We start from the raw sequence: 16,582 nt of genomic DNA on the forward strand, positions 1-16,582 counted from the left end.
ATCAGCTTTGGCTTATTTGCTTGTGCCAGTGTACATTTCTCTGAGCCTTAGGGATATGGCAGCATTTTGAAGAAAGTATGAGAATGAAAAATAAAAATTACATATTTAAACTTTGCCTGAATTGTGAATAGCTCCTATGGTAAGGGACAATAGTAGAGATTTTAATATACAATAGTTATTCATAAACATCGCTTACACTACAAATTCAGCTGAACTTTGTAAGAACCTTTTTCTTAAAACAAATAGCAGTTAGGAGAGAATTCTTCCGTGTTTTTCTTTTTCAAGAAATTACATGTTAAAATTCTTCATCAGGCTCTGTGATAGTAAAAGTTAATGTGGTCTTTTTAACTGGAGATGAAACTGACTGTGTCCTTCACTTTTTCTGCACTTTCACCATCCATCCGCAATGAGAAAACACAGCAGTCTTCACTGCTACAGGCAACATTTAAAGATAGAGGTATCCAACCCAGTAGACCAGGTTAAACAGCAGGAAGGATGTAGGAAAAAAGACCCTAGAGTAAGAGTCCAGTTCTAAGATGTCTATGTGAATCCGTCCTCTCCTCCATGAGCCCGATTTACACTCTTCATAACAACAGAAAAAGCTCTGACAGTCTTTCCCGTCCAGACATTCATAGACACACGCATCTTCAAAATCTTGCCAATACATGGCATTGTTCAATGTGATGACTGTAGTTGGTGGTCTCATATCAAGTACAGAATAATTCTGAGGAGAGAAAAAAATTGCAACAGTTTGACAAGTTTCGCTGGATGAAGCAGATCAAAATTAATAATCACAGCAGAAAGCAATCATTTTTTCACACTTGGGAATTCACTTACCTGTCAGAATATAATTTGCAAGTTGTTTTAAACACTTGCAGCTACTACATTTAAAATGGATTCTCAAAACTAAGGAAGATATTCCCCCTCTCCACTTAATTATACAATATCCTCCACTTCACATAGGTGCATTCACTGCCTCTTAACTTTACTGTGATTTATAAGAACAGATATGGTCAGCAATAGATAGTGATTATTACAGTACAGGATTTCAAAAGCCATCCCAAGGCAAGTCCCCTTAGTGCTTATCACACATGCTCAGAAATAGGAATTTTGATGTTATGCATCCTCACAGCAGCATTCACGCTTACAGACCTTTCCTTCTCCCATGTACTCCCTATTTACATTTTGTCAGCTTTTCTGTCACATCATTTCTTTGGCATGCAGGATGCCTTCCCACAATAGTCTGCCCTCTCATTAAACAAGCCATTCCATCTTCACAAGTGTCACCTCCTCTGCTGACATCACTAGAAAAGGTCCCATCAGCTTCGCTGCCTGTCTGTACTGTCCAGACAAAGCACACCCAGCTCTGTCAGCCTGGTTTATCTACCTGAGGCCCTTCCTCTCCCTGGCACTGTGCTGAGCATTGGCTTTGCTTGCAGGAATGTGCTGGCTGTGCCAGGAACAAGCTGGTCACAACTGCTTGCATTTAGGAGGATGCTCTGGGGCTCTTGCTTCCATACTATACAAAGTACTCAACATTTCCTGCTGAAGGTTAGGGGGTATCTGAAAACCTTCCTCCTGGATGTCAAAAAACATTAGTGATATGACTGATGTGCCTCAGCATAAATGTTTCCTTTATATATTAATTTGCTTTCTACAAATCTTTTGGTTTGGCATGCTATAGTATTACCCATCTCATTAAAAACGCTGGTCCCTGAGCTAAGAACTTGATGTGGCATCCCTCTACTTAGATGTTGGTACTGCCAATGCAGATAACTACACCTGAACAACTGCCCTATGGAATCCAGTCAATTACTTCTGGACACAATTCATTTTATCATAAGTAAATGCTAAAATGTCTCAGGTGCATTCTGCTGTGAACTGCAAGCAGATTGTGGTTTAGAAGCAGATTATTGCAAATCTATTTAATGTGAATGACTTTATCTCTGAGATTAGATAACAAAAATTACACCCGTATGGTCTTCTCCCTATTTTGTAAAGTTTTGTGTGGCTTGTTTCAGAGCCTTACAGTGTGTTGCCATGTGAAAAAGATATAAGATTATTGTACAAGCAATCTTTTTTGACTCTAGTACTATGGAAAGAAAAGACTATGACTAGAGTATACACAGAGTTCTGCTATATATATTGTCATATATTGTACATTTATTGCAGGTCTTTATGAACACTTCCAACTCAGAGACTGAAATTTTTCATGCCTGTCTAAAATATTTATGTTAAAATAAAAAAGGCTCAGAGAGGTTTTGGTGAGTGGTGATAAAAAAGTGCTCTGGCTCTGCAAAGGAAACTTCCTCATCTCCGGGGTTTTTTGTTTATCTGCTCAGGACAGAAGATAAAATAATTGCCCTAATAATTCAGAGAGATTCAACTGGTTGTTTTAATCTCTGTCACATAGGAGGTATCCTGAAGTGACAAGATACGAGGGGAAGGTGGATGGTCCTCCCATGTTCTGTGTGTCCATCTGAGCTGGGGATGGGAGGAGAGTAGTGCACACACTGTGGGCACCATGCCAGTCCCACCGAGGAGGTCTGCCAGGGCAAGGCACTTCTCCAGGACCTTGGACAAGGAAGTTTAGGTGCAGTGTTAAACATGCTTAATAATATTGTTTCTGACAAGGTATATATGTGTGTTTTCTAGGAGGAAAAGAAAAGGCTTGGCATTGCCTGAACATGGATTTACTAAGATTAATAAATTTCACCTTTTAAGCGTCATCACTACAAAGCTGAAAAAGACAAAATGATATCTTGAGAGCCAGAGATATTGCTTATTTAAACTCTAATTAGAAGATGTCTTTGTATAGACAAAGGTCCTCAGTATAGACAAAGTTGTTCAGTAACTCTATTAAGGAGAAAAAAACCAGCTAGTAAAAAACTTGAAGAGTGAGTAAAAAACTTGAAAATGCTGCAGATGCTTTCCAAGCAGATCAGAATGACTAGTTCTAGATAAAGGTTTTTAAACACTAATGTAATTTTAATTCTCTTTCCCTATAGCTTTTACTTGGAAAAAGGAAAGTGCTGCTACCCATTCAACATGCTCTGTTAACTTCACCTTCCAGAAAAGTCTGTCCAGGGAGTGACAGCAGTAGAAAGTGGATAGATGTGATGCTTGCAGTCAACCACTAATTGCCAATGAGCAGACTTTCTAAATTATATGAGGTCTTAAAATACATCAGAGAACTCATGTTTAAAAAAAAAAAAAGTGTATATTATTATTTGAAAAATGACAGGCTAATAACATGGATCTGGCAGTTGTAAGAGAGAAACTTCATCATATTCAACCTAAGAAATGCACACCCCAGTGTTTTAGTTCTGGCTCTGTTCTTATCTGATGGCAGACCATTCAACCAGCTGGTTAACTGCTTTATATTTGCATATACTACAGCAGGTATTCATTAACTCAGAGACGCAATTTTGTGCTCTGTTCCAACTTCATTGCTGCTGCACATATTCCATTTGTAGACAGAGTACAACTACCTGTGTTTAACTTGTGCGCCTAAATTTGAAAATCCACCTGAAAGCTTACTAAAGGTTTTGCATATGCATAAATGAACTTTTTTTATTCTGTGAAACTTAATTAAAACTCCATAGAAGTTTATGACATAACTTGTGCTTATTACTTTCTCATAAAATGTAGTGAGAAACTTCTGTATTATATAAAGTGACACTCAAAATTTCTGAGGTAAAAATAACACATAATATTCTATACTTGACCCTCCTCCCTCTCATATCACTTGATAAGTCCTTATAGAAAGGGGCAGCAATGTTCCTCTGCCACAGCTGAAAACAAACTGACCTTTTAACAAAAAAGCAAACCAATATTTTTAGTGAAGTCAGGGTAAAGCATAACACAGCAATACAGCTCTCTCAGGAATTAGTGCAAGTAAATGTCAACCATCTATTCATGCCCCCAATTCACTCACTGAATAAAGTAACTTACTTACCATTACATGACCAAAACTTACATCAGGTAGCTTAAATAAAGATAACAAAAGAATTATTCAGAATAAAATATACTTAGTGCTTCACATGCACCTATAGTCAACAGCATTCCTTCGACCAAGCCCTTAAATGCATAAAACACTCCAAGCAGTGTGTTCTATATATTCAACATAACCTGCACACTTGAAAATGGCATGAAGCTTCAGCAAAATACACATCTAGTTTTCATAGACTTAAAATCTTTATTTAACTCATTAAATGATCAAACAATAGGTAATTGAGCATTTTTTCTAGTGTTAATTTAAATCGCATCAATGTTGCATTCTTTCTCACATCTTCATTCATATGTCTGGAATTACATCCTACTAACAAAGATACTCATGACTTTTTAATTCAGTATTTCTATAGGATGGCAATTTTAGTTTGATCATTTTGGTCTCAAACTTTTCTTTTGGTAACAATCTTTTGCTTTTGTGAGCAATACATTTTTGCAAGAAGCTATTTTAAGTTTAATGGAGTTGTCATTGACTAAGTCTGTGGCTTTCTAGACTTTCTTTAATCCCATATTTGTTTCAGCTTTTCCTTCATTAGTTCTTCATTCAATCATTTTCTATAGCTCTTCATTCAACCCCTTTTTACATCATGACCTATTATTCCCTAAATTTAGGCTTCTCTCTCTTCAATTTCCTTCTTCACATTTTTCCTATTTGGCTTTGATTTCTGATTTCAAATGTCCTTATTTCCTCCATTACACACAATGGCATCCAATATCTCCAACTACTGATCTTGAACAAATAATATTTATCACTGATCTTGAGTGGTCAACCCCCTTCCGTTATGTTTACACTGAGATTTTTTTCTCTGTTAAACTGCACACTCTCATTCTCATAGTCACACTAAACCAGGCAATTCTTCCTGCATTATTGTTTTAGTTGATTCTAAATAGATAGCTTTTATGTTTTTACAGGTGTTATACTTAGAAGTTGGTTTTTGGCCAAAAATGAGCCATGCCTAAAACCTTTTTAAGTGACCTCCATTTTTGTCCTTGGGAATGTGCACCGTTGTGCACAGGGCTTAAACCAAATGCTGGCTCCCAGAGACAATGAAATTCTGGCTCATAAATATTTCTAGGCCTGTTAAACCATGAAAGAGCAATGCATTTGAATATACATTGGTGTGCACTTATTTGTATAACAAGCTATGCAATCTGTTTCGGTGGGAGACTTTACCAACTACCAGCACAGTAATTGGAGGACAAAGGATGTGTAGGCAGGGTTGCTGTTCCATGGTGAGCAGGCTGCTTCTGCTAGGAACAGACTTCACTCAGCAGGCATGTAACTGCTCCTACTGCTGCTGTGGGTGACTTTTCTATCAGCTTTCAGGGCAGATCACACCACTGGGAAAATCTTGGAGGAGTGAAGTGCCATGGGATTACAGGCTACCATTGAATGATTATCTGCTCTCTGAGCTGCACATGAAAAGAAATGTAAATGCTCCCATCTTACCGACTTTTTCTTCTTAGTACAGTTTGGTTTCCTGCAACTTGAGTAGTAGTTGAGGGTGGCATACTCCATCAGAGCAGCAAATACAAATAGAAAGCATACAGTCACAAACAAATCCATGGCGGTGACGTAGGAAACACGGGGCAATGACTTTCTTGCAATGGTACTCAAAGTTGTCATGGTCAATACTGTGGTGATGCCTGCAGAGAGAAATTTGAGTTAATTGTGTGCTACATCACTTTTTCATATCACAGAAGAATCTTTGGAAATAAACATACAAACCAGAAATCCAGAGTGTAGCCAAGTAATTAATGAATTTGGTAGTATTAAGAAATAATGGAAAATAGTATTGTAGGGACAAAGTTATTTTGTAAACACAGATTTGCTCTGTTGTTTATTTTCATCTTTGCAAAAGTGGCATTCCTATGGGTCTCATTATGCTTTTCTGCATCTCTTCCTTTTTCCAGTCCCAGTAAGGTTGAAGATGGGGGTGAGGGAGAGAATGAAGAAATTTTTGAAGAGAAGTATGAAGCAGAAAAGATACTAAACCCAGAAAAATAAAATCAAGAAAGTTAGTAAGCAGTGAAGGAAACATGTTCTATTCCACAGTAGTAGTGCTCTCAGGAAATATCTTATGATCAAAAAAGAGGTGGGGGAAATAAAAAATTCTGCTAAGATCTGACCATGAATTGTGAAAGTATGTCTTCACACCACTGCTTCCTTGGGAGTCCTCCAGTGCCATTTTCCTTCTGAGTAAGGGAAGTCAATGTTATTTGCTCAGTCAGAGTAAGACTCTCATACAAACTTCAGATGCAACATGAACAGAAATAGCCTTTTTAATTCATACAAAGCATCACTTCTGAGATTGATTAATAATAGTGAACAAAATAGGATTAGTGTGAAATATCCAAAATGATAAAACCAGTACTAAAACGAAATCTATGTCATGTAAGTTATTTGATGCCTAGTAATTCATACAATTTCTCTTCATTCCTGAGGAATGAAGCAGTCTTTTCATTCCCAACTTGTTATGAACTGCATGTCTTCTGATAAAAAAAAAAAAAAAAGTAAATCCAACTTCTTGTTGGATAGGGGAAAAAAAAATAAAGCTTTCCCCAAAGTAAGTCTCAACAGAGCACCTTCTCAACAAACAGCATAGCCATGAGGTAATCTTTCTCTTTTTTATAGTTAAAATGATGTTTCACAATGGTGCACAGTGTTTGAAATGGCAAGGAATGATGGAAATTATGCCTTCTAGTTAAATAACTTCTCACTAAAAGCACTCTGGAGAGTAAGAAGTATCTGTGGATTACTTTTGACTGCTTTCTCTTTATGAAGAATTGTCCATCTCTGACTTGTAAAGTGTGATATAAGCTACAGCAATTCACAAGAACAACCTTCTCCATTCAAGCTATCAGAAAGTCCCTGGGAAAGCCAGAAGCCAAATTATTGCCTGTGTCTCAGTGTTGAATAATAATGATTAATTTAATTCCTTATATATCAATTAACCAGAAGCAAACAAACAAACAAACAAACAGAAAGGTTCTGAAAAAAATCACAAGTCAATAACCAAGATGAAAGCCAGGCTGATAGGAAGTGTAAAGTGTGGACTTTGTGTGTGCCTTGGACATGTAAAAGCCATTTCCTGAAATCTATGCCACCTCCCAGTACAAGCATATAGGGTTGGCATGATCCAGCAACCTCTCCAGACCCCTCAACCTCAGTTCTGTACCCAGCTGATGCTTTAAAAAAGCTGCAAAGACCGTGTTTAGCCATTTATCACAGTAGCCAAGTGCAGAGACGCCCAAGTGCAGAAGGTGTGAACTGGCTGGCTTTGATTTGACCCTTACTAACTATAGGTCAATCACTTTCTGTATGGCCTTGACCCAGGCCTTGGGAGTTACTAATTTAAAAAGAACCACATCCAGTCTATGACATACCCTACAATATAAAATAAAGTTCTTTAACACTTCCTAACCCACATTTAGATTTCTGACACAAAAGTGTCCTTTTCAGAGCCACATGCACATGCTTTCATGCATTTTACTATCTTAAAAAAAATTCCTCAAAAGCTACAGAATTCTTCCAGTACAATATACAGCATCCCATTTACCTGGCCTCGAATGTAAGTTTTTGTTACCCACTCATCATGTGATAGGCCAGATTTTATTAAAATAATTATTAAAAAATAATTAGTTTAAGTATACAAGTCCTCAACTCTCCTACTCCATGCCTTAAGCCTGAATGTGAAACAGCAGCTCAGATCATGCTTGCAACTGGATTCTTGCTCACATTTTAAACAAGTACAGAGTTTTTAAAATGTTTAAAATTCTATCTAGTGTATCAATTTTAAAACTAGCAAACAGGCACAAATTTTAAAATATTAAAATGAGTTTATGAGGATACATACAGAGAGGAAAGAGAAAGAAGGTCCACCAGATGATGCAGTTTTGTATTTCTATACATTTACAAATCAGAATATATATATATATGAATATATATATATATGTATGTATGTATGTATGTATGTATGCTCAAAATTCAGCACCATTATTTCCAAATATAATATGTAGTTTCCATACCCTTAGTTCATTTCATCTCTCATGCTAAGGAAATTCAGTTTGTTGAGTGGTTTCAAATGCATATGTGTTGCCAGATGAAATTGTGAAGTCTCTCACTTTGTGGAGTCCCGTATGGCAAAGTGAGCTTTGCATCTGTTATTGAAATTCACAGGGCTCATGAACTATCTATTTCAACAGAAGTTTAGTATCAGCTAAGGACAGTTCTGAGGTAACGTGAGTCCAAAATTTTCAGGTAGAAATTGTATGTGTAAGCTTACAAGTCTCTGTGTAAATACCATTTTGGGACATTATATTCTCTCAGTAAATCCCATACCAAAGATGCTATTTGATATAACAAAAAGGACTGACTGGAAGATCAAATTATGCAGATCAACATAATGCATGAAAACACACACTTTTAGATCATTGCTCTAAACAGTTATTTGAAATTATTACTGCTTGAAATCTGCTTACTGGACAGCCATATGCAAAATGGAGTTTCACTGTTAGAAACTCTTTCGTCAGCAAGGCTAATTTTTTATTTTATTGAGTTTATGTTGGTGGGACACTAAAGGAAATGTCTTCTGCTTTCATACATGTTATCACTTGTCCATAAAGTTAGTTCTCCATCTTTCTGGCCTTGTTTTGAGTACTTTCTTGGTTTTCTAGTGAATGAGGTAAAGATGAAATGGCAAGGAAAGCAATGGTTATTTTTTATTAAATAACATCTGTATCTTTTTTTTACATCAACACACTGCTGGCCTTGATACCCACAGTATCTTTTTAACCTGCAGTTCAATCTTGCTCTGTAGTAACTGCCTATTACATATTACACCCATTTTGCAAAGTACAGGGAAACTGGATGGAAGCTTCAGTTTAACTTAATTCCCTTCACCGTCACAGAAAATAACCTATTCTTTTTCAGATCATAACTTTTCTTCAGGGAAAAGTTGCCTCTTGACTTGGAACATTTTGAGATAATTTTGATTACTAGATACAAGTAGAAGCTGCAGAGAGATATTTTTTTGCTCTTTGAATGAAGAGCAGAATAACTCAGGATCAAAAAGCACAGTTCTCATCCAGCACTCAAATTTTACTTCCATTTTCCCTCTGACTCTTTAGGTGGCCTGGAGTTAATCTTGTTGCCAGTCTGGGCCTTAGTACCTTAAAGTGCACGTAAAAAGGGAATTAAAAACCCAAGGTTTTAAAGAACGCTTTAATGTCTCTGGACAGTACTGCTGAAAGAATACTTATGGTCCCAAACCCCAAATATTTTTTTCTCCCAGCATGGAAATGTATTAGCTAGCATTATTCAGAAAGGAATAAAACCTGTCCTTCATGTAACTGCGAGTAGTTGCCAATAACTTCGGAAATTATTCATTAATTTCAGAGAGATAAATATTTCACTGGTGCTAATCCTTTACATTAATGCGGCTATACTTGGAGAAGGTTTGTTGCACAGAGTCTCTACAATTAATTTCAACTAATTAGTAGAACAATTTCAGCAGTTTGCCTTCAGCTGCATTACTCACAATTTTACCATGTGCCACTGTCTAGGTCTACAGCACAATGGGAGCATCTGCTTACTGCATCCCAGGAGTCAACAGGCCATTGTCAATTTGGGAGCAACAGGATTCTGTGCACAAAAGAAGTGACCCATATATACTTGGCTTGGCTTGGCTTTACTTTTAGAAAAGTCATATTTTAGCCTATGAAATTAAATTCTCAGTCAGAGTTTTAGGAGTGAGTCATGACATCCATACAGTAGAAGCTTGGAACAAACTCATTTTTATGTTCTTAGTCCAAATTCACGACTTCAGTATCTGAATACATTTTTTTCTCTGAAATTCCTGCTGGCTGAGGAGTGAGGTGGAGAGTCACACATTAGTGCTTACTGATAAAATACTTCTGTGTCTAATTATTTGGAAAAATGAGCTTTGTGGTGTGGGGAGCCACCCTTAGGTAGAGGATATGAAAAATACTTATGGCAAATCAATAACGTAAAGTGTTAGATGTCTTTTGTCTCTTTTTTCTTAACCCCGATTGGATGCTATGCGACTCCCCCCATGGGACTTCAGACTCCCTTTTAAAAAAAGATGGAGAACAGTCAGTCTTTCCTTACCTCCCTTGAGTCACCTAATTTAAGAAGAAAAGAGTTCAGTTTAAGAGTTCAGCAGAGAGTTATACTCATGACCTATTGCTCAATTTTCTGGCTATCAGAAGCAAGTCTACCCAGCCAGGAACAGGCAGCTTTAAGCTGCTCTGTCCTCAGCTGTACATGGTCTTTTTGCTGTTCTGGAAGTGTTACTGGATAACAGAATAACTGTGAGTCTTTGTGTGCATTCTGTTGCTGAAGCTGTGGTGTACTGGCCCTTTGGCACTCACATGGAGGGATTGAGGACTGAATATTCCCTTACTGTGAAATAACCTCAATAAAATGGACCTACATAGTAACAAACTCCAGCAGGAGGATGCAATGAATCGCTGGGAATGGCTGAAAACAGACATGCAAATTTTGACATGAGTTCCCCTTTTTTCCTAGACTGGTAGGTTTCTGAATCAGTTCATATTGGCAGACCTGGCAAGCACAATCTGAACCAAGGAATTGTTTTTCCTTTGTTTCTGATATTTACATATAATTGGCTGTTACATACCCTTATACGCTTGATGTTATCAAAATCTGCAGATTTTTCTACAGATACTAGAAAAAATTTCTAAGTCTAAGTCAGCATTTCTAATTGTACACTAAACCACATTGCCAAAATGCACATGCTGGTTCTGAAAAAAATGAGTTTCTGGAAAACCTAAACCAGCATAAATATTCACAATCTATTAAAAATATCAATACACCCAGTGTGAAGCTTAACTTCAAGCATGCAAAACTAAAACACTTTGAATGAGTTAATACTATTATATCCCACAGTTTTCTGTATATATAAGACATAATTGCCAGTGGGGAAGAGTTACAGAAGGGAAGGAAGCCAGCAGTGCAATTAATTAAGTCTTCAAAAATGTCACTAAAATATCATGGTGAGAACAAGGAGACAGACATTAATTCAAGAGTTTTATGCAAAATAGGTGGCAGTGTCATCCAAAGGGTCATATTAGTTTACTTTTAATTACCCTGTTACAGGAAAAAAACCCAGTGGTCTCAGTAACAAGTAGATCTGCTTCTGCAACACTTAGTAGTAATAATCCAAAGGGTATACCTAGTGATGTCTTTGAAATGAAGCTGACATTTTCAAATAGTCATGTAGGAACATCAGAAAAGGGAATTATTAACAACTTACCTAATGCTGTTCTTGCTGGTGTGGCATCTTTTTTGATCCAAAAGGATACCCAGGAAAGAACAACTGTTAATATACAGGGAATGTATGTTTGTATAGTGAAGTATCCCATTCTTCTACTTAAGTCGAAGTATATAGTCATGACTACATAATCACCTGCAATAATAGCACAAAAAGGAAATTCGTATCGTAATGGGATACAGATAGCTGTTCACTGACCTGCAAATATTTTAACTTGCATAAAAACTGCATGTGAAATATTTTTTTAGAGTTTCAACAGCATCTGCACAGTAATTCTCATGTGAAATTTAAGTAAACCTTGCCATTCTAATATCCTTAAGTGTTAGTTCTTTGTGGAAATTATATATTTGACAGGCAGAGCTTCTCAGCAATCATTCTGGATGAGTAAAGTTTTGAAAGGCATCTTAAATTTCCAGATGTGGTATTTCTGGATATCTTCATGGCCACGTATGTGAAGGTACTGTCATTCACCAGATTCTGCAATCACTTCACACAAAATCCTTTCTTCAGCAGGCTGTGTCTTCTGTGCCCTAATTTCAGATTTGAGTGATTTCTGTTATCTTCTTTTGAGATATGAATCTGAAAATAGGGTCTTTTTGGCAAACGTAACATGCACATGAATACGCCTTTACAGAAGAAGTCATTAATAGACACCAGAACTCAATGCTGGCATTTCAAAACAGTTGTGGCCATTTGTGGTATTTTCAGAAGGTCAATTTTCAGAAGGTCAATCTGAACACAAGGTTTATTATTTTGTTGTATAGTAAAAACCATACATACAAGAAATCAGTAAGAAGGTTAGTTTCTCTCACATAACATGATTTTTTTTCAATGTATCTCTTCTGCTAATCCTTGTGATTCCACAGGGGATAATTATCTGTCCCTCCTCTCTCCTCAGTAGAGGCTACTGACCTTATCACCTCTGCCCTACTAACAGCTCTCTGAGCCTCAGAGATGTTCACTTTCTCAGACAGTCATGGTGAATAACAGTAATAAAACTGAACTGGGACTGATTTCTGTACTTCACTTGAAATAGGTTGCTTCCATTTCAGATGTAAAGAAAAGTTTATATGCCAGAGAATTTCTATGCGGTTTTGTCTGCATCAGATTTGGCCTAATAAATTTTATGGCTTCTTGTTACAAACCTTAACTTTCTAGAGTATGGTATTTGCAGAAGGCATCATTTGCAATAGTTAAGTAACTCTGTCTTCTTACAGCAAACCATCAGAAGAATGAAGAAATTGGAAACATATAAAGATTAATCCCCCAAGGAATGGACATACAACTCACCCAAGCAGAAGCACAATGGGTTTATTAGTTGAGGCAAATTAAAGCTTAATCATCTAGGAACAGAGGGCATATAAATAAATGCATTACTTACAGTGGATAATTTGACTACAGCTAAATATTTTATAGAAAATAAATTAACTCAGTAAGAGTAACTTTCATCCAAAGCATCTCTGAAGTCACTGTAAAATCAATTAATTGCTGTAAGTTAGAAACTTAAAGGTAAATAAAAATCTGACGGTGGGAATTTGGGAATGTGGGAAAAGTTCCTATATTTAAAGTACATCCATTTGAGATAGATATATTTGGAAGAGGTTGACAAGCCTGTGAATATTTCCATAATGCCTCTGTGAGATGAAAGCAAACATTTTCACAAGAATTGTGCCAGTGAAAACTGTGTAACCCCAAGAAACTGGAAAGTCATTTCAGAAGCTGTCCTTAAAGGGCTCACTCTGGTTACAACTAGCAGGTATTGCAGTGCATCATGACATAGTGAGCCTTGTGGCTAAGGTTTATTGCCATCCCACTAATCCCCAGCAGTTTTCTCTGTGCAGGGAATGGCACCAGGGAATTGATGTGGGTTAGTAACCACAGGTTCTGCTGACTTACTGTTCAGATGGTTTGCCTCAATGAAGAAAGATTTATACCACAGGAATGAGATAATTTCATAGAAACTGGTGTAAAGAGTCAGGTGGAATGTAAACCAGTGTTTCTACTGACAGGAACAAACTGAAAAGCATGGAAGAAATGTTAATGAGTCAAACATTTTCTACCAAGGTAGAAGAATGGGCAAAAAATGAAATCAAAGACTACAGGAAATGTGTCAAGCCTTTCAATTTCTTTTACTTAGTTCCTGTATCTAGAACTGTGTGCTTATGGGTAAGCTGCCTGAGAATGGTATAAAGTCAAGCACAATCTGCACTCCTCCAATGTGTATAACAATATATGATAAACACAATTCCAGTACCCACACAGGTCACTGCTCCTCTCAGTAGTGTGGTCATGGCACCCAGCACACCAACCAGGAGGAGGAATAGTTATTGCACTGTAAGATACTGGGAAAGTAATAAAGACTCTCTGCTTCCAAGGCCTTTGACGAAAACAAACCTGATAAACATGAGAGTGGGAGAAAATTATGGCACACTAAATGATGTAGAGAGTCCATCATCACAATTAGTCATTAACTGATTTAGGTCATTCAGGCAGGATTAATTTACTGTGATTTTAGACATCCAGAAGGAAAATTCTGCAGATAACCTGCACACTGTGGCCTCCTTTCTACACTTAATGATAATAAATTCACACTTTCAGTATATAGTTTGTCTTATCTGCTTTAGAGACACATTTTAGAAGGTGAATGTATTCAAAACATTTCCATTTCTCTCCTGTGATTAAAAACAAGAGAGTAGGGCTGAGATGTGGACAAAAACATTGTAGACACTTGCAAATTATACAAGGAGTTAACCACATCCTTGATTCCATGGTGAGAGGTAAATTGGGCTATTCCTGTGAGGATGTCAAGGTTATTTTATTTAAATATAATAACCTTCTTGATGTTTTAAAGGGTATTTTAGTTATTTTCCTCCTTTTTCCAGTTAAAATTGAAGTATTCATCCTTTAGGATACTCACAACTTCCTTCCTTCCTTCCTTCCTTCCTTCCTTCCTTCCTTCCTTCCTTCCTTCCTTCCTTCCTTCCTTCCTTCCTTCCTTCCTTCCTTCCTTCCTTCCTTCCTTCCTTCCTTCCTTCCTTCCTTCCTTCCTTCCTTCCTTCCTTCCTTCCTTCCTTCCTTCCTTCCTTCCTTCCTTCCTTCCTTCCTTCCTTCCTTCCTTCCTTCCTTCCCTTCCCCCAGCTGAAAGCACCAGTGTTGCTCTCAGAGGCAATCATGCTTCTGTACAACATATACTGAATTAATTTCTTTAATAGCTATGGTAAATTAAAATGTGCAGCTAAATTACCACTTCAGTTCTTTCCTCAGCCAAGTAAACTTCTATTGAGATTACTGGATTTTCTCATTACATTCAAGAACCACATTACATACAAGAGTATGTGCTGTGGCTACTTTCCCTACTGCACTACTCCAAACTGCATGCAGCTGCTGCTGCTGCTGCTGCTGATGGTGATGATTATATTATTCTTCACATTATTCCTTCCAGAAGTAAATATTCTCTATGTATCTGAAAGCATTGTGTACATTAAAGAAGAGTAGCCATGGTATGTATATTTTTTTTCTCTATACACACAAAATTATCTGTGCAAAGAAACTCTCCTCTTGTGAAAGACTCCTCTCTTCTGGGATACAATTCATTCTGTACATCCTGCAGTCTCGTGCAACCCAGAGGAGGGAAAATCTTTTAAGAGCCCTGCTCAGTGCCTCCTTGTACCTTTGGAAGCCTTCAGAGCTCCTCCTGCTGTTACTGCCACTGCTAGAAGAGTAGCTGGGGGTCACTGTATGACAAAGTTCTGCAGTGCAGGAAAGATGGGAAAAATCTCCTTCCAAACTGCATGTCATTGAACCAGTGCACTCGGTTTGAAAGTAATCACACAGTGGTTGCCTAGCAAAGGACCACTGGAATAGCGAATACCAATAAACTTCATTTTTAAACCCAGAGAGGAATTCTTACCTTTTAGCAACTTAAATAATATTCCCAGAAAGGCAAACTTTGAATGAAATGATCAGCCATCAATTCCCTGAAATATTTAAAATTATCTCGAGGCAAAGTAGAGTGCGATCAGTTTTCTATACAGGGAGCAAAATGTGCACCTTTAGGCAACAAATCTGGAGTAATTGAAATAGTATAGCAACACTTCCCATGAAACCAAGATGACTGCTGGCTGTTACCCATAGGACTTATATTAGCCCAAGGTTCTAGTTTGAAAGTAGGACACTGTTTAGAACAATAATGACTTCCTATGTAATAACTGCTGTGGATTTTAAGGAACAGAATTAAACTATAGCAAATTTTTTTTGACTTTTGAAGACTAAGAGTCTGTTGGCCTGAATTGCTAGAATTTTGCCTATGTTGCAACAAGAATGGCTGACTTGAAGGTAAAATGTTTGAACAGAATGCAACTGATTATTTTATTGAAACTAAATAAATTTAAAAGTATACAAAATTATATACTGTAAATAATTTGTTTATTCAAACTATACTATACTATCTTATGTCACATTTTCATTCATCTTTCCATGATACTCTGAGGTTGACAATTAACTTAGAAAAAAGATAAAATTATTAACTTTACGAAGACTGAAATATGAAGATACAATGCATACACAAAGCAGATTCAGCAAGTGAGTGAAGATTACATGCCAATTGTCCACCACTAGAATGACAGAATAATGAGGAGAGGCAGAGTTATCCATGTTGTTAAACTCTTGCATGTTATCTATGCAAGAGTTTAATTTCAGAAGAAAAGCCTAGTCATTAAAATAAGGAGTCACACTGTGCGCCACAAGTATTACTTTGTTGATCAGCAAGACCACAGAGACTGAATCATCTTCCTCATTATCTTAATAAATCAAATCTATTTAATAGCAAGAAAACTAACTTTCCAGTCTTTAGTGGTTTTTTACATTTCATTTTTTCATTTGGAAGCCAAGAGAAGTTAATCTTGCCATTAACTATTCATGTCACCCTGAACCTGTTTTCTGCTCTTTGCTTCCCAAAGCTCCATTTTATTTCCTGGGCTAGGTTTGTCTTCTTTCTTAGTCAGCTGAAAGTTTTCTAATCAGTATGTACAGAAGTTTCTGCAAAATGTTCACCAGAGAGGTTTGTTGGAAGAGATGCATGTGGAATTGGAAGCAAAACTATTGTGGCAGTGCTGGTGCCAACTGGAAATGTGCAAGTTTCAGGTTCAAGACATGACTCCAGATTCTGTACTGGCTGGAAAGAATATCTCAGTTCAAAGTCAGGCAGAAACACAGCCAGTGTTACAAAACCCAACCCTGCCTAATTTAGATAATGG

General features: G+C 37.0%; 1 protein-coding gene across 1 annotated transcript in view; it reads right to left on the reverse strand.

The window, feature by feature from the left end:
- Positions 1–445: 445 nt before the first annotated feature.
- The window catches only part of GABRG3 (gamma-aminobutyric acid type A receptor subunit gamma3), a 289,850-nt gene continuing 273,713 nt past the window's right edge, over positions 446–16,582 (reverse strand). The window contains exons 7-10 of the mRNA XM_041422112.1: positions 11,310–11,462; positions 5,462–5,658; positions 3,959–3,988; positions 446–724 (exon numbers count right to left, since the gene is read on the reverse strand). Of these exons, the coding sequence (XP_041278046.1) occupies positions 446–724; positions 3,959–3,988; positions 5,462–5,658; positions 11,310–11,462 (659 nt within the window). The remainder of the gene's footprint in view (positions 725–3,958; positions 3,989–5,461; positions 5,659–11,309; positions 11,463–16,582) is intronic.

The sequence above is a fragment of the Onychostruthus taczanowskii genome, unplaced genomic scaffold (assembly GCF_017590055.1).
Source record: "Onychostruthus taczanowskii isolate IOZ18803 unplaced genomic scaffold, ASM1759005v1 scaffold71, whole genome shotgun sequence".
In the NCBI taxonomy this organism is placed as follows: domain Eukaryota; kingdom Metazoa; phylum Chordata; class Aves; order Passeriformes; family Passeridae; genus Onychostruthus; species Onychostruthus taczanowskii.